This window comes from Ictidomys tridecemlineatus, chromosome 5 (assembly GCF_052094955.1).
Source record: "Ictidomys tridecemlineatus isolate mIctTri1 chromosome 5, mIctTri1.hap1, whole genome shotgun sequence".
NCBI classification, from domain to species: Eukaryota; Metazoa; Chordata; class Mammalia; order Rodentia; family Sciuridae; genus Ictidomys; species Ictidomys tridecemlineatus.
Window position 1 is genome coordinate 99,995,445 of NC_135481.1, and position 24,703 is coordinate 100,020,147.

A 24,703-nucleotide genomic window follows, 5' to 3' on the forward strand; every position below is an offset into this window, starting at 1 on the left:
CCCAGCTGATCCCAGGGATCAGTTCACTGATTAGGTTAAGGCTATGACCCCGTCATTTCTCCTCCACACCTCTTGAGTCCCACGTGAGTTTCAGAGGGCACCACATCTAAACCATAACAATGGCCCTGGACCCTGACCTGCTGTCTCTGGGCCTGGCTGGCTTCCGTCACCTGCTGGGACTTCCTCTGTCCTGGGGGGGCACTGACACAGCCTGCTGGCCTCAGCTGGTGCTTTGCTCTTGGTGATTTCTCTCCACACAGAGTGCTGCTCCGGGGTGCCACTGCCAACCAATCTGTGGCTTTCCTGCTTCCTTTCTACAGGCCCAGGGGATTGGACCTCCTGCTGGAACTTGGTCCTCAGCTGTGATCTTCCCTGTGGCCTTAAAGAGGAAGTGGACACTTTGGATTCTTTCACATCTCCTCTGATTGGCTGCTGTGTGACGCTTTCTCCGAGATGGTTTACTTCTGGGACAAGACACAGGGCACCCTGCATGTAAACCTCTCTTGGACAGCATTCTAAACCCTCAATCAGCAACCTAGGACTTTTTGCACTGGAAACATAGCTGGGACTCAGGAAAATCCTGAAATACGGTAGCTGCTTTTCTTATGGCTTTGGTTGCTTAGTTGCATTTTCTATTGAGCATCTCTGGTCATATCCTTTCTTTGTGTGTATGTGTGTGTGTGTGTGTGTGTGTGTGTGTGTGTGTGTGTGCGTGCGTGCATGCACTGGGGATTGAACCCAGGGCCTCGTGTATGTGAGGTAAGCACTCTACCAACTGAGCTACATCCCCACCCCCATATCCTTTCTTTAAAAATTTTTTTAAAAAAATTTGTTAGTCATATCCTCTTTTAGTTCCAAACACTTCGATGGCTTGCTACTGCTCTTGGACTAAAATCCAAACTGATGAGCCCTTTAAAGGCCTGTGTGGCCCAGTCCCTGCACAACTCTTCCACCTCCTCCTGTACCACTCTTTTTCGGATTTGGTCACATTGAACGACTCCTTTCTATTCCTCATGCCAAGCTCTTTCCTACCCCTGGAACTTTGCACTTGCTGCTGCCTCTCTTGGGGAACTCTCTTGCCTGTCCTCCCCATGGCTGACCTCCTTATCCAGGTTGCAGCTTCCTCAGAGAGATCTTGCCTAAGCTAGCCTAAGAGGCTATCTCTGGTTTCTGCTTACTCTTTGACACATCCCTGCTTCTTTTCTTCACCAGGTTTATTACATTGTGCAACTATCCTTTTATTTCTTTGCTTGTTTTTTGGTCCCCCCTCTCTTCTCTGCCACAGCCAAATAATGCTCCACAAGGGTAGAGACCTTGCCTGTTTTGTTCATCATATCCTTGCCACCTAGTACCCACTGTGCTGGGTACTGTGGGTCCAAATCCCTGTTCTCATGGAGTTTATATTCTAGTGGAGGAGACAAATTGATCTAAACAAATTGATGATGCAATTTGAAGCACTAAGTACTATAAAAAAAGCACTGTAATGGGGTGGGGTGTGTCACAGGGAATATGGATGTGGGTAGACAGATAGGGGTAAATAGGAATGCCTCCATGGAAGAATGAGATTAGCACAGAGAACAGATTGCTAGGATGGAGAGAATCTATGAAGATACGGGAATAGCAAGTGTAAGGGTCTTCAGGCAGCAGCCAGCTTGGCAGGTTGAGGAACAGAAAGGCAGCTGGTATAGTTGGAGTGGTATGGGCCAGGGGAGAGAAGGATAGGAAATGAGACTGGAGAGAGAGGGTGGGGTCAGGTCATGGGGAGCCAGGTGGAGAGTTTTCTTCTCAGTTTGATGGAATACTTCCAAACAGCGGTATTCCATTTCCAAAGCACTCATACATCTCTCTTGCTCTTTACTTTCAAAGGAGGTAGAACCAATACATGTTCATACTTATCAAAAAGGAAGCTCTGCCGAATCAGGAAACTTGCTGTAAGGCTCACAGTTCAAACACGATTTTCTGATTCTAGAGCAGTGGTCTTAAACCTTGGCTGTGCGTGGAAATCTCCTGGGGAGTTCTATTAAATAGTCGTGTCTGGTCCTGCCCCTAGAAATTAGACTTCTGTGGTCCAGGGTGTGGCCCAGGAGGATTGTTAGGGCTCTCTAGGTGACTGCTGAGAGCCACTTCCAACCCCCCTGCCTTTTGCTGTCCTAAACTGCCTCCTTGAAGGTCTTTCCACTGAGCCACCTAGGAAAGTCCCTGGGGGAGATCTTAACAATGACTGAGCCCCAGACCCCAACCTGGGCTCTGAAAGCACAATCTCCAGGCGTTGACGGATTCAAAGGCACCTCCTGTCGCGAGCCATCCATGGGCTGTGTGCGTGAGCTATGCACATTTGGGCATATGGGAGGCCTGGCTTGTCCTTGTGAGCTCTTTGGGCTGTGTGCCATACGGGTGCCCTTTCCTCTCGCTCTGCCTGTGTTCCCACACGGCACCTGAGATGGGTGTGGCTTTCCAAGAGGTCAGTCCATCTGCTGACCACAAGACATCACCAAGCAACCTCCCGAAACCCCATCCCTTGCCTTCTTTGGGTGGAACTTTCTTGAATGTCTTTCCCCCCAATAAATAGGGGGTTTCCGGTGTGTTCTCTCTCTTGTCCTTCCAGCGCTAGAGAAGACCTTGGGGTCACTGAGCCGAGCCCAGCTGTCCTGCCTTAGAAACTTATGTCCGCGTGCTGCATGGTTTCTTCGCCGCTTTATTAGTTATCGATACAGCCAGCCCCTTTGAGCCTAGTTCATACCGTCAGCCCAGCCAGCTGGGGACAGCCTCCTTTGCGGCTGCATTTATCTCTGGATTCCCTCTCTGCTCTGTCCTCTTGCTTGTTCTCTCTAGGTTGATGACCTCCTTCCTTCTTCCTGTTATTTTCATAGGAGTCAGAGTGAAATGAGCTCATCTTACCATGTTCAACCGGCCATATTTAACCGAAATCTGTTAAGCTAAAAACTTTTTTATATAATAGTTCACACGATGATTGTGGTTGGAGCAGGCCGCAGAGGGTATAGTGAGGCTCCCTCGCTGAGGCTTAGGGCGGACTACATTATGTCTTTAGTATGCAGCCGGGCTGTGAATTGGCTATGTTATGGTCAGTGTGTAGCCAAGGTCATGAACACCGGGCTCAATGTACATTCTCAAGGTCATAAACATTTGCTTGTGAGCATGAGCCCACTGAGGTAACCTGTTGGCATGGTGCCTTCCGTCTGCATATATATATATAAATATAGCCTTTGCAAAAGACTCAGGGGGTAAAATGGAACTGCCTGGGGGCTAAAGCTGAAGATGGAGCTGAAGGTGGAGGCTGTTGCCATCTCTGAATAAAGATTCCCACCATATTCCCACCGTGCCTTGGATCTTCTTTCAACTGCCAAATCCTCAACCTTGCTTCCTAGAACTGAGCCTCACCTTCTGTCTGACAATTGTACACAAGTCAAATACTACAAAAGGGCAGAGCATGTAAAATACTTTCTCCCTCCCACCCCTATTCCTATTTCTTAGGGTTTGCTACTGACCTTCTAGTAACAACTTCACAGTTAATGTTTAATTATAGAAGCCCTACTCAGTTTTTTTATTTTTTATTTTATTTTTTTATTTATTTTTATTGGTTGTTCACAACATTACAAAGCTCTTGACATATCATATTTCATACATTAGATTGTAGTGGGTTATGAACTCCCAATTTTACCCCAAATTGCAGAATCACGTCGGTTACACATCCACAATTTTACATAATGCCCTATTAGTAATTGTTGTATTCTGCTACCTTTCCTATCCCCTACTATCCCCCTCCCCTTCCCTCCCATCTTCTCTCTCTACCCCATCTACTGTAATTCATTTCTCTCCTTGTTTATTTTCCCATTCCCCTCACAACCTCTTATATGTAATTTTGTATAGCAATTAGGGTCTCCCTTCATTTCCATGCAATTTCCCTTTTCTCTCCCTTTCCCACCCATCTCATGTCTCTGTTTAATGTTAATCTTTTCTTCCTGCTCTTCCTCCCTGCTCTGTTCATAGTTGTTCTCATTGTATCAAAGAAGACATTTGGTATTTGTTTTATAGGGATTGGCTAGCTTCACTAAGCATAATCTGCTCTAGTGCCATCCATTTCCCTGCAAATTCCATGATTTTGTCATTTTTAAGTGCTGCATAATATTCCATGGTGTATAAATGCCACATTATTTTTATCCATTCATCTATTGAAGGGCATCTGGGTTGGTTCCACAGTCTAGCTATTGTGAATTGTGCTGCTATGAACATCGATGTGGCGGTATCCCTGTAGCATGCTCTTTTAAGGTCTTCAGGGAATAGTCTGAGAAGGGCAATAGCAGGGTCAAATGGTGGTTCCATTCCCAGCTTTCCCAGGAATCTCCATACTGCTTTCCAAATTGGCAGCACCAGTTTGCAGTGCCACCAACAATGAACAAGTGTACCCTTTTCTCCACATCCTCGCCAGCACTTGTTGTTGTTTGACTTCATAGTGGCTGCCAATCTTACTGGAGTGAGATGGTATCTTAGGGTGGTTTTGATTTGCATTTCTCTGACTGCTAGAGATGGTGAGCATTTTTTCATGTACTTGTTGATTGATTGTATATCCTCCTCTGAGAAGTGTCTGTTCAGGTCCTTGGCCCATTTGTTGATTGGGTTATTTGTTGTTTATTGTCTAATTTTTTGAGTTCTTTGTATACTCTGGATATTAGGGCTCTATCTGAAGTGTGAGGAGTAAAAACTTGTTCCCAGGATGTAGGCTCCCTATTTACTTCTCTTATTGTTTCTCTTGCTGAGAAAAAACTTTTTAGTTTAAGTAAGTCCCATTTGTTGATTCTTGTTATTAACTCTTGTTCTATGGGTGTCCTATTAAGGAATTTGGAGTCCAACCCCACAATATGTAGATCGGAGCCAACTTTTTCTTCTATCAGACGCAGAGTCTCTGATTTGATATCAAGCTCCTTGCTCCATTTTGAGTTAACTTTTGTGCATGGCGAGAGAAAGAGGTTCAGTTTCATTTTGTTGTATATGGATTTCCAGTTTTCCCAGCACCATTTGTTGAAGATGCTATCCTTCCTCCATTGTATGCTTTTAGCCCCTTTATCAAATATAAGATAGTTGTAGCTTTGTGGATTAGTCTCTGTGTCCTCTATTCTATACCATTGGTCCCTACTCAGTTTTTAATGTACCTATTCTCTCTTCTCTCTCTGTTGTTTTAAATTTGTTTTGTGTATGTGTGGCTTTGGGGATTTGCTAAGCATGTGCTGTACCACCGAGCTACACCTTAGCCCCTAGAATTTTTGGTATCTTTATGTCTTCTGCTGTATACTACTGTGTCTTTATGCTGTTTCTATATGACTTTCCTTGCTCTTGGGCTATTCCCCAAGACCTCTCTCCTGGGGAGCCACATTCGATCTTTAATTCCCAATTTTTATTTATTTATTTATTTTTAGTTCTCGGCGGACACAACATCTTTGTTGGTATGTGGTGCTGAGGATCGAACCCGGGCTGCATGCATGCCAGGCGAGCGCGCTACTGCTTGAGCCACATCCCCATACCTAATTCCCAATTTTTAGTTTACAGAACATTTCAAAATCACCTGGGTAAAATCAATGCTCCACTCCGTTCATCCCTCTAACACTGCTCACACCATTTGGATGTTGTTAATCTTCTTGTATTAGTGCCTGTGATTCGCAAACTGGAGATGATGTGGTTGTGTTATTCGACTCTATACTTTGCTATTATTGAACCCGGGTCCAGCTTTAGACCCCAGCCAGTTCCATTTTGTCCTCCGAGTCTTTTCCATAGGTTTTATATCTATATATACATATATACACACACAGACTAGACAGAAGGCACCAAAAAACTCATGTCAGAGAGAAGAATCTTAGGGAGAAATGCTTAATGCAGTGGTCGGAGGATGGAGAAGAGGGAGCACTGCTCACAAATCACCTTCTGAGTGTTACAGATGTAAGATAGGAACAATGAGGGAGAGAGTTAGGCTACTAAAGGGGAGGAAGAGTCATGTCTTTTTTGGGAATAGGTGGAAATCTTCCAGGAACTCTGGTACCACCTCTTTTTTGTTCCTTTCCTGTTTTGGTATTTCCAGTCATGGCTAGGGTCTTTAGGAGAAGGGGTCTTGAACCTTGAATGGGGGAGGGAGAGAGGAGGGGACTGGGCAAGTCTAGGACAAGTTAACTATATATTATAATTTCGGACAAAACATTTATCAAATGATTGACATGTCTACATGCAGAACTCGGTAGAATCTGGCCCAAGGCAAAGCAACAAAGGAGATACACAATATGAAGACAGACATGCCAAGTGTCTTAATCTTGTTCCAGTCTCTCATTGGATAGCTGCAGGCTCAAGTGAAAAGTCAAGTGTTTTCAGCAAAAGTGGCCTTGAGTCCCTGTGGAGTAACCTGGACAATGGTTATCATCACTCACATGTCAGAGGTGTTACCTCCAGCAGAGCAAGGGGAAGACTAATCACGTTATCACCCAGCTGTGGGACCTCCAGAATCAGTGTTTGTATGTTAAGTAAGAGGAAGTGAAGCTAAAGGGTTTATTTAGGGTTTTCCCCAGTTACAATCTGTATGTTCTGCAGTTGCTTTCTCCTTGGGTACGACTTGTCTTTTCTTATTATGGTGCCTTTCAATGAGGAGGAGTTCTTAAATTTAATGTATTTCAAGTTTATAAAAGTTTTCTTTATACTTTGTGTTTATGACACTTATGAAAACTTCTATGCTCATAAGGGCATTTGGCTTTATTTTCTTCATTTTAAAAGAACTTAATTTCTCATTTAGTGTCTTTAGTCTACCTGGAATGAGTTTTTGCATGTAGGATGAGTTAAGGCAGATAACTTGTTGATCAGCCTATATATGGAACTGTCTCTCTTGTCCCCACTGATCTGTAATCCAATCGTGTCAAATATTAAGATTCCAGTTGGGTGCAATGGCACATGCCTGTAATCCCAATGGCTCGGGAGGCTGAGTCAGAAGAATTAAAAGTTCGAAGCCAGCCTCAGCAAAGGAGAGGTGCTGAACAACTCAGGGTGACCCTGTCTCTAAATAAAAACAAAGTAAGGCTGGGAATGTGGCTCAGTGGTCAAGTGCACCTGAATTCAATTCCCAGTACCAAAACAAAAACAAAAACAACAAAAACATTCCATAGATACCTGAATCAGTTTCTGGGCTCATCAGTGTCAGGGGTGCCATGAACAGCAGCTGAGCAGTACCCTTAGCCTTGAGCAATGAACTGGCTTCCCCTTGCAGCATGAAAGCAGGTGAACCTCACCTTCCCTTGGCAAGGAATTATAGCTCTGAGAGTGGGTGTCACCCAATGGGACTGGGTTACACCCCCCTGAAATCCAATCCCTTGCCTCATTTGGGTGGAACTTTCTCGTATGTCTTTCCCCCAATTAATAGAGTTTCAGGCCTGCTCGCTCTCTCTTGCCTGCCTCTCTTGCCTCCCTTGTGGGAGCTGGGACAGAGGAGCTGTCACTGAACCCCAAGAAAAAGGTACTTCCTGTGTGTGATTATTTAGTGCCAGCCCAATTCACCTGGAGGGATCCTGACTGATTTGGTCGCATGTTGCTGCAGATGAGGCCGGGACGGGGACGGGGACATTCCAACATGAATTTTAGAAATTTAGCGGGTTTGGTTTTCTCTCAAGTCGTTAAGCATGCTTAGGTTTTCAGAGTATCGTGGATTGGTTTATGAAAAGTAAGAGAATTAGAAGAAAGTGACTGACATTAAACTCATAACATGTAGGGAATTTTTTTGTCTTTAGAAAAATAAAAAAATTATTTTGCAATTCTGAAGACCATAATTAGGCATAGAGAATAGGAAGTTAGAGAATTGGAGGTCCCACTAGAGATTATTGAGGTGATTGATAAAATATATGTTGCTAAAATTCAGTCCCCTCCCTTGGGAAAAGCAAGCTTTTGTGGATTTTTCTGGATTCTTTTGTGGATTTTTTGAATTTTGAAATATTAAGGTGAAGATTTTTTTTGGATTTATGTGCTAGGAATCAGTGTTCGGAGAGTGAGAGGAAAAAGGAGAGATTTTTTTGTGGTGGGACTTGATACCGGGGATTCTTTACTTCTAGAGAAGTGAATTTTATTTTTCTGCTGTTTTTAAAAAATACTGAGACAATTTATATTGAGCCTCTTCATTGCATTCTTGTCCTGCCGGGGTCAGGAGTGGTTGTAACCCAGCTGCTGCTCTGGGGCAGATGCAGGCCGGCTGGCACCAGCGTCTGCTGCTGGAGCCGGCTTTTGAGCTGAAAGATTTCTGAGACACAGGCACTGTGAGCGAAGCCAGCTCCACACCCTCATTGCTCAAGGCGAAGGGTATGTGTTCAGCTTCTACAGTCTCAGCTCCTGTTCATGGCGCCCCCATACATCAGGAGGTTCCATTTTCTCCTTTGTCTAAGCCCTATGCCAATATCACAATTTTTAATAGCTTTATGGTGCACGGGAAACATGGAAGGGCAAGCATGTTATTCTTTTTCAAGAGTGTTGGCTATGCTTTGCTCTGTATTTTTCCATATAAACTTTAAAATAGTTTCTAAAGGTGGGTGGGTGGGGGGAAATCTTGTTGGAAATTTGGTTAGAATTACATTGAAATAGCTGAACGTGATGGCTCTGGTGGCTCTTGCCTATAATCCCAACCACTGGAGAAGGTTCAGGCTGGAGGACCGCAATCTGGAGGTCAGCCCAAAATAAAACAAATAAATAAATAATAAAAAATGCTGGGCTTGGGCTAGGGTTGTGGCTCAGAGGTAGAATGCTTGACTAGCATGCGTGAGGCACACTGGGTTCCATCCTCAGCACCACATAAGAATAAAATAAAGGTATTGTGTCCACCTACGACTAAAAAATGTTTAAAAAATTATTAAAAAAAAAAAAAGTGCTGGGCTTGCAGCTCAGTGGAAAGCGCTCCTGAGTTCAATCCCAGAACCAAAACAGACATTGAAGCAACAGATGAAACATCTGAATCCCCGATAAAGGGAAGAGGTATTCATGGAATGAATACATGTCTGATAAATGTCTCCAGGGTACATCTTATAAGTCAACATTCGGTAAATACGGGTCAATACGTGAGGGCCACAGGTACCCTGCCTATTCTTACCATTCAGCAACTGTCAATGAATTTCTTCTTCACCTACTTGTTCTGATACCTTATTTAAAATCTACAAATCCACAAGTGCATCACTCGCATTCACTAAACGCAAACCCACGACCTCTTGATAAAAGTTTTCGGTAAGATTCCGTGAGAGCATCCGAGTCTCTGCCTCCAGGGACCGAGAGGTCCGAGGACCGCGGCGGCTCCTCGCTCCGCTGCCGGCGGCTCAAGGAACCGCGAACTACAAGTCCCGGCAGGCCGCGCGCGCCGGCTTCGCCCAGCGCAATCGGGGCGGCCGAGGGCACCGTTTCCAGCCAACTCCGGACCGCAAGGCTGCGGGGGAGGGACGCCGGGCTCTGCCGGAGGTGAGTGGGGTCCCAGCGGCGGGCTGGTGCGGAGCCCGGGCGGACCAGGCCGGTGCCTGGAGTGCGGGGGAGCCGGTGGGCACGCGCCCGGCGCGGTTTCGGCTTTGCAGGAGAACAGGGAAGGAACCCCAGCCGGCGACCTTGTCACCCGGCGCGCGGCCACGTGCCTCGGGTAACTCGCAGGGTCCCGCCCCTCTCCGCCGTGACTCTCTCGCTTGGCGCTCCAGCGGGTATTAGTGGACTGTCCTTGAGTGGCACAGCCTTGCGTGCACCCGAGGAGGCGGAGCTGGAGGAGGGCCGCAGGTGGCTCAGCAGGAAGCCTTCACACCCAGGTGGCTCTGGGCCCCGCGTCGAAGGCAGCTGGGGCTGGAGCCTGGTCTGATTTCTAGCAGGGACGACCCTGACTTGCCAGCCTTGCACCTGGGCTTGCCACGTTCCCCTGTCCACTAATTATCACTAGGACCTTGCAGGGGTCCTGTGCTTTCGGATCGCGGGATAAATGTGGGCCAACACCCAGCAGGGTGTGGAGAGCAGCTTGTAGAAAACCCCAACTACAGTTCTGTCCTAGGGTTAAGTGGTGTTTATTTTCCACTAACTAGGAAGTCATTCAACAAGTATTTAAGGATTCCCTTCGTGATGGGTGGTGCATAGCGGGTGCTCAAAAAATATTTGTGAGAACAAGCTGCTTGTTCTGGTCCACCCTTTGCTCTTTCAGAGCAGACACACCTGCATTCTGCTCTTGTGCTGTCACACGTTTTCTTTAAGCATTTTTCTTGTTGCCCTAGATATCTAGCAGAGTCACCTGTAGGCCTTGTTACTGCACAAAGTTTTGGATTCTTTCCTCCCAGCTTTCTGATTCTGGTACTGTAGATCTGGTACTGGTTACCAAGGATTTGCTTGTCTGTCATGTGCCTATGGGATGTGGATGCTGGCAAAAGTCCTCTCTTCACATTTGATTATGGGTCTTCTTGTTCTTGTTTGCCAGTTTTACTTTTTCTAATTGTAGTAAACATTTGCATATTATTTTGGACATAGTATTTTGTTAATCCTCCACCATTCTTCATATACAGTTTGTTTGTTTGTTTGTTTGTTTGTTTGTTACTGGGGTTTGAACCAGGAATGCTTTACCACTGAGCTACAACTTCAGCCCTTTTTATTTTATTTTTTTGAGACATGGTCTTGCTAAGTTGCTGAGACCAGCCTGGAATTTGTGATCCTCCTGCCTCAGCCTCCCAGGTAGCTGGGAATACAGGCATGTGCCATCACGTCCCGAGCCACTGTACTGTGCACCAACATGCTGTGTTATATGCAGATTTTCATGCCTTCCTACACTTGTGTCATTTTTCCTGGATTATATAATATTCTGTCTTACTGTCATTATTTGCTTGGTTGTTACTCAACAGTCCTTGCAGATGTAAGATTTGATCTCTGCTGGTAGAGTGGCCTTTTACTGTTGTCTGATATATACTCATTTTCTTTAGAGAGAAGGTACCTGTGAGAGAAGAATAGTGCTTGGTTTAGTTTTCTGTCCCCTTCTCTCCAACCAGAGCAGCTCACTGAATACTCTGGGTTTAGGTTCCTATGTCAGAGAGTCTCTGTGGTCCACCTCCAGGCCCATCAAGCTGCTTGTTCTAGTCCACCCTTTGCTTTCTTAGTTAGAGCAGACACACCTGCATTCCCGTTTTGGCTCATCAGCCAAGTTTCCTTGTCTGTAGGCTGAGACTTTCACGGCCTGCACCTTGGAGTCTAGTTGTGGAAGTTGTGTGAGAGGTTGAAACGCCGAGCACTGTCCCTGTCTTGCTGGAAGCACCTGCACTTGGCTTTCCACTATTCACCCAAAGGTCCCCTTCCCAGGATGATCTGAATAGAAAATTTCTATTCCTTGCCTAGGTGAGATTTATTTTTCTTAACTGCTCTGGGACCTTGGCAACAGTCAGAGATTACTTTTTTTTTTTTTTATAGTTGTAATGGACAAGATGCCTTTATTTTGTTTGTTTATTTTTATGTGGTGCTAAGGATTGAACCCAATGCCCCACAAGTGCAACGCAAGTGCTCTGCCACTGAGCCCCAGCCTCAGCCCAGGCATTCCTTTGTTTAACCAATATTGATTCAAGCAACTTCTGGGCATTAAACATGAGGAAAGGTGGTATGGTTAAAATTTGGATTTCTCCGTTGGACTTCATAGTTCTCTAAAGGACATGGCAGACTGTAAACTCACTCAGACCCATGACACCATCCCTAGGCACTGACTCATTTGCTTTTTATTCATTTTACTGACTAAGTTCTTCTGAGGACCTACCTGTCCACTTTCTCCAAGAGTATTTTTGTGTCTTTTCCAGTCTTGGGAACGGTTTAGGGAACAAAAACCTTATTTGTCTAATAGTCTTTCTAGGAAATGGGAGGAGGCTGGGTCACTAAGAGGATTAATGAAATAAGATCCCAAAGTACCTTTCTTCTGTGGCCATTCCCACTTGTGTGCTAAGCAGGGAGAGATGATTCCAGACCTGTACTCCTGGGATGTGGCATGGGGAGAGTCAGGAGATGAATGGTCTGTCATCCTAATGGGTTGGGAGGCTGAGGCAGGAGGATTATGAGTTTAAATCCAGTCTCAGCAACTTAGGGAGACCCTAAGCAACTTGGTGAGACCCTGTCTCTAAATAAAATACAAAAAAGGTGGGGTGTGGTTCAGTGGTTATGTGCTCCTGGGTTCTGCACCTGGGTTCCACCCCTGGTAAAGGAAGGAAGGAAGGAAGGAAGGAAGGAAAGGAGGGAGGGAGGAAGGAAGGAAGGAAGGAAAAGGCCTAGCTACTTATAGACCTCATGAATGGTAAGTGCTTGATTTTCTGTTTAGTTCTATTTAGGATGGATATTTTGTTTGACCAAAACTTCCCACTGTGAACTTCCTGTTGCCTGATTTTATGACCCACAGGGTTTTTCCTTGGTCTAGGGAGATGGAGATCATTCTTACTATTGATTCAATGGTGAAGCCGCTAAGGCAACTTTGTGGACTGGAACACTCCTGGATCTTGACATGGGATTTCTAAGGCTCCAAACAGTGCCTTCCACATACCTGGCACCGTTTGGGCGTGGTGGAGGGTCCTGCCCAAAGTGACTGTCGCGTTTACCCGAGGACAGTAGAAAGAACCTTATTGTGCTTGGATTTCCACTATTCACCACGAGGCCCCCTTCCCAGGACGAACTGAGAATTTCTATTCCTTGCCTGGGTGAAATTTATTTTTCTTAACTGCTCTAGGACCTTGGCATCAGTCAGAGATTCCTTTGTTTAACCAATATTGATTCACACCTGAGGGTCCAGGTGACCTCTTAAAGAGGTCATGTGCCATAAAAAAGGAGAACTGAGCACCTGGAGTGGGAAGGCCCTGTCCAAGCTGTGAATATGAGCTGAGCCACCTCTCTGTTCCTTGGTTTCCTCATTTATACCTGGGGATGATGATCCTTGTTACTGGGTTGTGTATAATGTTTAATGAGTATAAAGGGCTCTGTGAAGGTTAGTTTTTGCTAATAATATTATCTAGTGATCAGGATTTAGGCCCTTGGTGGCCTCAACCCCCTGCAAGTTATGTACTATTATCCAGAGCTAAGTCAGGTGAAAGTCAAAAAGGCAAATAAACAGAATTGGGCAGGTGATTCATTAGCAAAGGGTTTAATAATGAAAGGTGTTTTTCATCGACAGACATATTTCACACCTGACAGGTCTTTTAAAATACCCTCAGGAAAGCAGCTCATTTGCATGTTAAACACTCACCGACTCCTTATGGAAAACTCCAGCTCCAATCTATTTAGACACAGTTTGGCTCCTATATCATCTATTTTATGTATTTCAATTTCCACTTCTTTTATTACTGAGGACAGTTTCTTGAAAAGTGGGTCGTGGGAGTGGATGCTTTGCTGCCACTTCTTACCCTGAGGTGTCTCAAGGGTAGGGATGGCCTCCCGGAGGAGAGGGGTTCAGGTGAGTACGTCTTGGGCGGTGGTGCTGAGGGTGACGGGCAGAAATGGTTATCATTCTGGCAGCCCAGGGTGTGTATTTTCACAGAGAAATCTGTCGTTACTGGCTCTGCACAGGCCTCAAGGGGAATATTGACTCATTCATTCAATAAATGCTTTTGGAGCACTTACTATGTGCTGTGCCAGGGTGTGGCCAATTAATGTCTAAGGCCAGGCGTTGCCATAGTCCTTACTTTACATGTCCTCTGTGGTCGTCTAGGTGTGCTGCAATGCAGAGTTCATTCGCTGCACTGAGATAGTATAGCCTGCACAGTCGGAAGTAATTATTGGATGGCTCTTTATGGGATAAAATGGCCAGCTTCTGTTCTAGGCAGAGAACAGAGAGTATGAAAGCTCTGGGGCCACCACGTGCTGGGCGAGTTTGAGGACTGGTAAGGAGGCAGTGCGGTTGGAGTGGAGCGAGTAAAGGGGAGTGGGAAGGGCTTCAGAGCCTAGAGGGAAGTGGGGAGGCAGATCCTGTAAGGCCCCGTAGGCTGTGCTCATCCGAGGCCTTGGCTCTTCACGGGGTGGGAGCCATTGGGGTGGTTAGAGCGTGGGAGTGCCTAGCTGGACTTGTTTCCACATTAATAGACTAGCAGACCAGGGAATGACCCACTCACTCGTTTCATTATTTATTAGCAGGCTTATTATTGTGCTTACCTCTAATATGATCCTGAGGTCTGTCTTAGGAAGGTGGCCATAAACTCGAGCCCTTCCCTGATGGGGATCTGAGAGATTTGGTGGTGGATGTTCACAGTCTCCCTTTGACAGGGTCTTTATTTTGGCAGATGGTCCAATACATGTGTCTGACCTGCTACCAGGTTTCCCTCTCAAAGGAAACATGTTTATATTGTGATTCATAAGTGACCCGTATCCAATTTATTCCTTCCAAGAGAGCCGATCTCTAGGAGAGTCCTGACCAGGCCAGAAGTTAGGTTCAGGTGTGTTAGGTAAGACACAGGGAAGGCAGCTCACTAAAACACAGGAAATAACAGAAGCCTTTTATTACTCATAGCTCCATAAGAAAAGAGGTGTCATGAAAGCTGATGGGAAGTCTGGGGAGAGCATGGAGCTCAACCAGCAGTGGGTGCAGGGGAGAGACAGACAGATAGACAGACACCTGTGGGTCAAAGCCTTTGTTGGTGTGTGTTCAGAGTGCACCCCAGCAGGTTTGCCTTGCGGAGTTCTAATTCTTAGAAGAAGGAGGTCTCTGAGATTGCAGTAGATTATCTCTAAGGTAGATTGTATCTGCCTCATAGGGAGGTGGTCAGCAAGAAGTGGTTGTAGGAGGCAGATATATGGATCAACCATACTGAGGAAGAAGTCAGAACTAGAGACTCAAGGGTGACTAAGGCTTGCTTCTGGCATGGGAAAGTTTAACGTAGACTCAAAATGGATGCCAATGAACATAAAGCTGTTGGAATGCTCCACTCGGTATTTACTTAGTAGCAAATGCTGCCTTTTGCATCTAGTCGAAAAGGCAGATATAGGACCAGATTGTTAGAGATATAAGCAGAGTATAAATGAGGCTAGAGAAAAGAACTCGTAAAACAATGAGTTCTGAGTGATTGGCATTCACAGAGCCTCATGGGGGATGATGAAGTGAGGAGGGCTATTTGAGTGGGTTGAGTGTGGAGGACTATTTTGGGAGATAAAGCTTGATAGGTGGGTTGGGATGAGAATGCAATGATCCTTGAGTGTCTTGCCAGGGAATTTGGACTTTTCGGTAGGTGAAAGGTGTTAGAAATGATATGAATGCGCTTAAAGATGATGGTGATACTTCCAGCAAGAGTGAGGGTTGCATGGGGTGTGAGAGCTGGTTTGCAATGCAGTAAGTGGTTGAATAGTTCAGGCAAGAGGTGATGGTCAGCCCCTCACCCCCCACCCCTTATTAATTATTCATGCCTGTACCTAATCTAGGAGTACCTCTACATAAGTGCTTTGACTTTTTTCTCTTGATGCTTGGAGTCGAATCCAGGCCTCATGCATGTCAGGCAGGTAATCTGCCATGAACTGTAGCCCCAGTCCTCTTGGACTTTTCAGAGATGAAGACAATCACAAAGAAAGGAAGTCTCATTTTCTGGGTGTGTTAGGCATCATGTTAAAGCAGTGTCTCATTTCATTCTTACAATGACCCCATAAGCTTGGTACTCTCAAGAGCTCCCTCAACTAGTTGATTACACAGGGCCCCCAAGTGGTTGTGACTTACTTGAGATCTACAGCTGGTGAGCAGTCAGACCAGGCCTTCACCCAGTTCCGGAGCCTGGGTTCTTTTTTTTTTTTTTTTTGGTACTGGGGATTGAACCCAGGGGCCACTCAACCACTGTGCCACATCCCCAGCCCTTTTTATATTTTATTTAGAGACAGGGTTTTGCTAAGTTGCTTAGAGCCTTACTGAGCTGCTGAAGCTGTCTTTGGACTCACAATCCTCTTGCCTTAGCCTCCCAAGCTGCTGGGATTACAGGCGTGTGCCACCATACCTGACCACATTGAAGATCTTGAAGAAGGAGGATGTGTAAGGAACTGAGGTCACCCAGCCTCATTTCAGGCCTCCTTCTGGGTCAGATTAGGAACCTTATATTGGTGAAAGCAAAGAAGAGGGAGGCCCGAACCTTTTACCCCTTTCAGCAGGAAATACTGCAGGTGAGACTGTACAAAGCAAGGTGAAAAGGTAGGTTTAGGTGGGGTCCTGCTAGAAGGTTGGAAGTGGGCATGCCTGAATCCTCTGGGAGTTGATGGGAAGGGGATCCTTTGCCAGAAAAGAATCTCTGAGGCTGGGGATATAGCTCAGTTGGTAGAGTGCTCGCTTCCTATGCACAAGGCCCTGGGTTCAATCCCCAGCACTACAAAAGAAAAAAAATCTCTCTACAACCCATTAAAATTAAAATGCCTGACATATAGAATAAGGATAGCCCCAAGAGAAAAACATCAGGTCACATTTAGAGTCAAGCAAATCATAATGACTTTCAATTTCTAAGCACAAACTCTAAAATCCGGGAGGGCTTGGATTGATGTGTTCCAAGTTGTGAAAGAAAATAACATAATCAAATCTGCTAAATCCAGATAAGTGATCCTTCAGAATTGAAGAAGAAATAAAAAATGTTCCAAGATAGGTAGAGACTAAAAGAATTCATGACTAGTAAGCTAGCACTACAGAAAATACTTAGAGAAATGCATTACCAAGAAGAAATAAAAAAAAAAAAAACAAACTCTCGAACCCACAGATGAACAAATCTCATTTGAAGAGTAGCTAAGCAAATGAGAAATATGACCAAATTAAACAATAGAAATAAATCAATATATCAGGAATTAATAAATATAAAGTAGACACTACTCAAAGTCTCAGCTATTACCAAGTATAATAATACTGGATGATTTCAGTATGCCTTTCACCAGTAGAAAGGTCATCCAGATCATAAGCTCACTAAAAACTCTTCTAACCTAAATAATATTATAAATCAAATGACTTAACAGACATCTGTAGAATGTTTCATCCAACAATACCTGAATTAACTTTCTTCAGCAGCTCATAGAAGCTTCTCCAAAATAGACTGTATGTTAGGCCACAAAGCAACTCTTAGCAAATCCAAAAAAAAAAAAAAAAAAAGTAATTTCTTGGATTTTGTCTGATCATCATGGAATGAAATTAGAAATCAATACTATTTTATTCAGCTTTTGTGTCACTTTGACCAAAATACCCAACCAGAATAACTTAGAGGAGGGAAAGTTTATTTGGGGCTTCAGAGGTTTTGGTCCATACATGGCTGACTCCATTGCTCTGGGCCCAAGCTGAGGCTGCTCATCACGGGGGAAGGGCCCGTTGGAGGAGAGCTGCTCACCTCATGGTAGGATCTTGTCCATAATATAGGAAGATAGCAGCAGTATTTACATGACGCTGTGGTGTGCCAAGGATTGAGTTTTAGCCTTTTGTCACTGGTTACCAGCTACCTTACAAGATCAATTGAGAAGTGGAAATATTATTCTGGGCTCATAGTTTTAGCAGTCTTGGCCAACTCCCACTTTTTGCTAGAGGTGAGGCAGAACACCATGGTAGAAGGGCAGTGGTGGAGTAAAGCTGTTCAGCTCATGGCAACTGGGAAGCAGAGACCGTGGTGGGGGCAGGGAGAAGGGGCCACAGGTAAGATGAAGCCTTCCAGGGCACCTCCCACCCCATGACCCACCTTCTCCAACCACATCCCATCTGTCTACAGTTACCACCCAGTTTGTTCATTCAAACTAGATGGACTGATCAAGTTACAGCTCTCAAAATCGAGTCATATTCTTTGAATATTCCTGCATTTACATAGGGGCTTTTGGGAAACACCTCATATCCAAACCATTCCATTTGCTCAAAAGCTCATGTCCACATTACAATGCAAAATGCATTTAGTCCATCTTCAAGAATCCCCATAGTCTTAACAGTTTCAAAAGTCCAAGTTCAAAGTCTCCTCTCAGACTCAAGGCACACTCTTGGCTGTGAGCCCCTGTAAAAAACAAAAGCAAGTTACGTATATCCAATATACCGTGACACAGAGTAGACATTCCCAGTCCTAGAGGGAGAAATATAGGCATAGAAGGAAGGGATGGAACCAAAGTAAGACTGAAACCCAGCTGGGCAATCATTAGGTCCAATAGCTCCATATACAGCATCTGGGGTACATGGTGGCATGGTGTTCTCTTCAAAGTGCCTGGGCCTCTCCATCCTTTGTCCCTGACAAGGCCTCTTTGTTAGCCAGGCTTTCTCTATAGCCATTAGCTTTCCTCCATAGATGGTCCACGTTACTGGCATGTCTTAAACTGGGGGGTCTCAACTGCAGCTTGGGTTTCACCTTTACAGATTCATACATCACCCTCTCATTGGCAGCCCTCAGGCATTCTGATCCTGCTACACTTTGCCTGGTCTTCTAGGCTTTTCTTTAAAATCTGGTGGATGCCCCCAAGATCTCTTATCTGCAATATCCTGCATTCCTGTAGTACTGGCACCATGATACCAAGGTTTGCTGCTTGAGCAGAAGCCAGGTCTCCTTGGACCCCAACTGCAGTTGCTTTGGTGACTGAGGACAGTAAAATGACTCCTGGAGAAGCAGTTTTCTGGGCACCCCTGTGGGAGTAGGGTACCCCCATGGTCTCTTAAAGGAGTTTTCATTTCTGTATGCTTGAGCCTGCAGTGGGGTGTGGGCTTGCAAATTCCCGAGATGCCCTCCAACATCTTTCCTATTGTCTCTGTGCAAAGTACTTAAATGCTCTTTAGTGGTGGTCATGCCTTCAACAACCGCACTTCTCTTGGCCCCAATTTTACATGCACTTTTCTGGCCAAACTTCAAGTTTCAAAAATTCTTGGGCTCTTCTGTCTGCTCCTGATTCTTGCAGTAAACCTAGTTAAAAGCTGTTAGCAATATTTATGCCACTGCATGAATGCTGTGCTACCTTGAAATTTGCTCTGCCAGGTTAATTACCTTTAAATTCAGCTTCATACTAAGTCTCAGAATGTGGGCAAAAATGCAGACAAGTTCTTTGATAGAATGTAATGTGAAGGCCAATTTCCAAATCCGTTTCCCCTCTGAAATCTCCTATGCACAATTTTTATTTACTCTTTGCTTTCCTGCTGGTATTCTAGTCTTCTGCACTCCCACCAGCATCACCCATTAACCTATGCTTACAAAGGCCCTTCTAGACTGCATTCCCAAACTGTTCCATAAACCAGTTCTAAAGACTTCTGAACCACACAGTCAGGTGAGTTGCAGCAACAACCCTCTAATGTACATCATCTCATTTTTGTATTAGTCAGCTTTTTGTTGGTGTGACTAAACTACCTGACAGTAACAACCTAGAGGAGGAAATGTTTATTTTGGGTTATAGTTTTAGAGGTTCAGTCCAAGCTCGATGGATTCCATCACTTTGGTCCTGAGATGAAGCAGAACATCATTGGCGCAAGGGCGATGGCCAAGGCAGGCTGTTTATCTCTTTTTTTTTTAAAGAGGGAGAAAGAAAGAGAGAGAGAGAGAGAGAGAGAGAGAGAGAGAGAGAGAGAGAGAGAGAGGGGGAGGGAGGAGAGAGAGGGGGGGAGGGAGGGAGGAAGAGAGAATTTTAATATTTATTTTTCAGTTTTCGGCAGACACAACATCTTTGTTTGTATGTGGTGCTGAGGATCGAACCCGGGCCGCACGCATGCCAGGCGAGCGCGCTACCGCTTGAGCCACATCCCCAGCCCAAGGCTGTTTATCTCATGGTGACTGGAGGCAGAGAGAGCAGGTGGAGGGGCTGCAGGGATGATGAACCCTGACACACCCCCAGTGACCTACTGCCTCCAGCCTGGCCCCGCCTGCCTACAGTTATCACCCAGTTAGGTCACTCAAACTAGGATGGACTGATCAGGTCACAGCTCTCTGGAAATCTAATAATTTCTACCTCTGAATATTCCTGCATTAACACAGGAGATTTTGGGGGACACCTCACATCCAAACCATAATGGGGCGTATATTTTCTCTCACGTGTGGAAGCTAGAGAGAAAAAAGTTAAAGAAAGGTGTGTGTCGGGATGGATCTCATGAAAATTGAAGGGAGACCAGTGGAGAAGAGGGAAGGGACCTGGGGAGAGGGGAGGGAAGGCAAAGGAGAAATACTGGGTGATGGTTTGACCAAATTATATTGTTATATCATGTACACCTATGAATAGGTAACAGCGAATCCCACCAGATGTATAATTATAATGCACCAATAAAAAATCTGGAAAAAATATAAGAATATGTGGAGGAAAGAAAATCAAGAACATAGCAAAAATACAGATTCCTGAGTCTTATCCCCAGCGTCGTGGTTCAGTGGGCCACAGGGTGGACTGGAGCAACCTGCATATTTGAAGCCGCACGCAGGTTGACCATACTTGGCAATGGCTGGGTTAGCAAAAGAAGGCTGCAAACATAAAACAATCAACTATATCTTTAGAGACACTGTAAAATGTAAGTTGAAAGTTAAAGTATTGAAAGAGAGATGTCTTGTGAATACTTGAAAAAAGTCTGGGGCTATATTATGAAGGCATGAGTCAAAATAGACTTTAAAGAAAATGAACACAAGGTTATTTGTAGCAGTAGCTTCCATACAAAGGGGAAACAGAGGCATAGAACGGGACAGTGATGGTCACAGACTGGGTCTGGAGCAGGAGCCAGGGTGACGACCTGTGTTGGAACCTGTGCAAGGGTTTATATCGGCAGGTGGTTTGGTGCACTTCTGTGTGGGGCCTCCCTTGGCAGCTGTAGCTGGGGTCAAGGACCTTAGTCTGATACAGATGCTTAGGAACTACAAGGGAGCAGCCCATTGGGTATGCTGGCCAAAGGTTGACTGTATAGCCACATGGTGCATGGAGGGGAGCAGTCACACTGATCAATAGCATGATTTGGTGTCTAACCCTAAGTCACCCTGCAGTGAATGGATGAAATAGGTACCAGTCCTGGGGTTTAAAGGGGTGTCTACTCTAACCACAGTAGTATTTTGAAAACCAGCCACATATAGGGGACTACTGGCTGCCATTTTGGTGGGGACCTGACCACTTTTGACTTGGGCACAAAGGCTATTGATGCCCAAGTGTGTATGCTGGTAGAATAAAACTTCAAATAGCAGTGGTCAACTTGCTCTTCTCCCTTTCCTATCTAAAATAGCACTCCTCGTCTCTCTGTACCCCTATCCTCTTCGCTTCTCTTCCTCTCACTTAATAGCAGCTCTGATATTCTAGGTGTCATATATCTCTTTTCTTTCCATCTGTCATCCCCCACTAGCATGCAATCTATATGAGCAAGAACTTTGTTTTATTCACTCTGTCCTGTCTCCAAGGCAGTGCCTGGTACTATTGAAGGAAGGATTTGGAGAATTAACTTGTGCCAGGTAGTATGCTAAGGATTTTATGTACATCATCTCATTTTATTCTGACAAGTTTGAGGTATCACCCTATTTCACAGATGAGGAAACAGGCTCAATGAGATTAAGAAAACGACCCAAGGTTGTACAATCTATAAATGGCAGAGCCAGGATTTGAATCCTGGATTGACTCACTATGAAATCCTTAACTGCTAATCTTTCTCGACTTTATTTTCTTCTCCAGGTCGGGGGACATGGCTAGAAAGGCTCTCAAGTTTGCTTCATGGACCAGTGTGGCTCTTGCTGCCTCTGGTGGCTTCCTCTACAGTAACAAGTATCTGGACCCTAATGACTTTGGTGCCATCAGGGTGGGCAGAGCAGTTGCTACGGTAGGTTATTCTCATTTGGGGGAAGCAGAGGAACTGTAGTATTCCTTGCAGGTGTTCAGACATGTAGCAGATGGGCATGCTGGTCATACACATGTGGAGATACCCTTACCTGGACCAGAGCTCCATCTGCACAGCTGCACAGACATGGACACGCATGCTCATCTGCCTGCATTCCTGTCCACACATCCTGGCACTCTGTGGTTAAATAGAGCGGGATTGAGATTGCATGAAGTCTCTGGTCTAAGGTCTCTACATTTTCTGTATCTTATTTGGTCATGACTCTGAGGGGCAGTGCTCCTCAGTAAATGACACGGCAGGAAGACTTTGTGAAAAGAAGACTGCAGAATAAATTTTACCAGCAAACTTGATCTTGCTGCCATAAGCTGGTATGAGAAGTTCTGATACTGGACTCATCCTCAGTGTGTGGGCCTTGGAGGACTTTGAGAGTCTCCTTCGATTCCCTAATTGACAGAGAATTTGAGTTGAATATTTGACCTCTAGAGGTTTTCTCCTGTGACTCAATGGTAATATTGTCCTGGGGTAACCATGTCCTCTTAACTGCTGAGAGCTACTCTCCCAGACATGGCTGGGACCCATAGTCCCAGATCAATAATTGTTGCCCCATTGGTAGGTAGGTTGGTCCATATCTCAGGCTTTCTCTCCTTTGCTGCAAATGAGCACATCCTTTCTTCCCCTTGATATCCCTGATGTGGATATGTATTAAGATACAACTCTGTTTTGTTTGTTATTGTTATTTCCCCAGTACTCAGAATTATGAAATGTTTTCTCGAGTCTGGCTCAGAGGAGAAGGCCCTGATATGATGACTGTCCTTAAGGGTAGGCTGAGTCACAAACCAAGGCAGGTACCTGGGCTATGAAATACGAAAAAATCACCAGGTACCTTTTTGGGGTCCAATACTGCCTTATTTGCTTGCTTGGAAGGGTAGAAATAAACTGTCCCACCTAGACCCAGCTTTGAAAGAGCTTCTGGACAAGGAGTGCCCACACCAGCAGACATCAGTGGGTTAAAAAGCAATCTAAAAGTGGGCCTGGTGGTGAGAGTCTGTAGTCCCAGCTACTTGGGAGTCCGAGGTGTGAGAATCGTGTTTGAGGCCAACCTGGGAAACATAGTGAGACTCCATCTCAAAAAAAAAAAAAAAAAAAAGAGTGCAATCTAAAGACACATGGTTCAAGACTGCTGCTATAATCAGACACAGCGATGGCTGGTACCCAGGAGTCAGGATGAGTATCCTGGGGGAAGCTTAAGCTTTGGGATTTGAATGGTGGGAAAGGAGTGTGGAAGCATGAACCAGTTCTTTATAAACGAGCCACAAAGGTACATCTTCTTTAGAGTTTTGGTCTTGATCACCCTAGTACACTGTTCAGTGACTAGGTCTTGTTCATGGTTGATGTTTAATAAGTATATATTGGATGAAATGATGCTTTGGAGAGTGCAAACAAAGAAACAGAATATTTTTTTGGAAGTCTAAGTTAATGCTAACTTTAATGTACAATATCAATAAAATGGAGTTTAAAATATACAGAGAATTTAGATACTCAAAAAGCCATTGGTATTTAAGTGTTCTAAGGTCTTCACTTTGTCAAGATCAAATTAATAATTTATACAACTTGAATAAATCTATAGTGCATATGGTCATTCCTAGGGTAAACAGTAAAAGAAGAGGAAAAACTAACAGAGGTAGAAGTAGAATAATTTTAAAAATAGTAAATAATTCCAAAATAAAACAGGAAAGAAAAGAAAGAGTACATATAAGAACAGATGGGGCAAATAAAAAGCACATCGATTTAAATCAAAATACATTAGTAATTATGTACATGTATATAATTATTATAATAATTACTACAAACCAGTAATTCTTTCCTGGGCATTTACCCAGGACTAAAATGTGCATGAGAACAACAAAAGACATGCATTAAAAGATGCAAAGTAAGAGCTAGGATTGTGGCTCAGTGGCAGAGCGCTTGCCTTACAAGTATGAGGCACTAGGTTTGATCCTCAGCGCCACATAAAAATAAATAAATAGGGGCTGGGGTTGTGGCTCAGTGGTAGAGCGCTTGCCTAGCATGCATGAGGCACTGGGTTCGATCCTAGCACCTCATAAGAACAAATAAAGGCATTGAGTCCATATACAATTAAAAACAACAAAAACAAAACAAACAAAAATAAATAAAATAATGTTTTTTTAAAGATGCAAAGCAAAATTCTTCATAACTTAAACTAGTACAAATAGTCATAAACAGTAAAATCAAAATTCATTATTCATGGATATATATATATATGTACATATACGAATACATGTATGAGTGTGTTTATAAAATCACAGTGAAGTCCTATGCAACAAGAAAAAGGAATGAATCACAATCATATGTAATACAATGGATTAATTCACAAATATAAGATCATTTATTTATTATTCTAATTAGGCATACATAACAGCAGAATGCATTTCTTTCATTGTACACAAATGGAGGCCCAACTTAAGGAACAGAATTTTTAATGTAAATCTAGTGAGCTAATTTCTAGGGTCCTCAGTTGCTCAATTCTAAAAAGGAAGGTTTGGCTTGTTAATCCTCAAGGCTCCTCCATGCACGAGATACCAGGGAGCCTATCAATTTCTGATTCACCAAGGATAGGAGATCCTCTCCAGGAATTTTGGCAATGGAATCCAGAATCAAAACTATGAGAACAACCCTAAATATACAATGTTTATTTGTGATATAGAGAAGTGGGATAAGTTTAACAGCATTCTTTCAATTAATATTTATTGAGCATCTGCCTTTGTGCTTGGCGATGTGAAAGGTATTGGAGGCTGTCCTGGTTTGTATGTGAGGTGTCTCCCAGAAGCTCCTGTGTCAAGGCAGGAGGTGAAATGATTGGATTGTGAGAGTGATAGCCTACTGATCCACCCTAGTTTGAATGCACTCACTGGGTGGTAACTGTAGGCTGCTGGGGCCTGGTTGGAG

General features: G+C 44.4%; 1 protein-coding gene across 4 annotated transcripts in view; it reads left to right on the forward strand.

Annotated features, from left to right (window-relative positions):
* The first annotated feature begins 9,357 nt into the window (after positions 1 to 9,357).
* Positions 9,358 to 24,703, forward strand: part of Adck1 (aarF domain containing kinase 1) — a 117,985-nt gene continuing 102,639 nt past the window's right edge. For 3 of the 4 annotated variants that reach the window (XM_078050610.1, XM_078050613.1, XM_078050612.1), the window contains exons 1-2: positions 9,358 to 9,474; positions 21,574 to 21,718. In XM_078050610.1, coding sequence (XP_077906736.1) covers positions 21,584 to 21,718 — 135 coding nt within the window. In that variant the 5' untranslated portion in view covers positions 9,358 to 9,474; positions 21,574 to 21,583. Of the gene's footprint in view, positions 9,475 to 9,623; positions 9,647 to 21,573; positions 21,719 to 24,703 lie in introns of those variants that run through there. The other variant, XM_078050611.1, reaches the window with a different exon arrangement.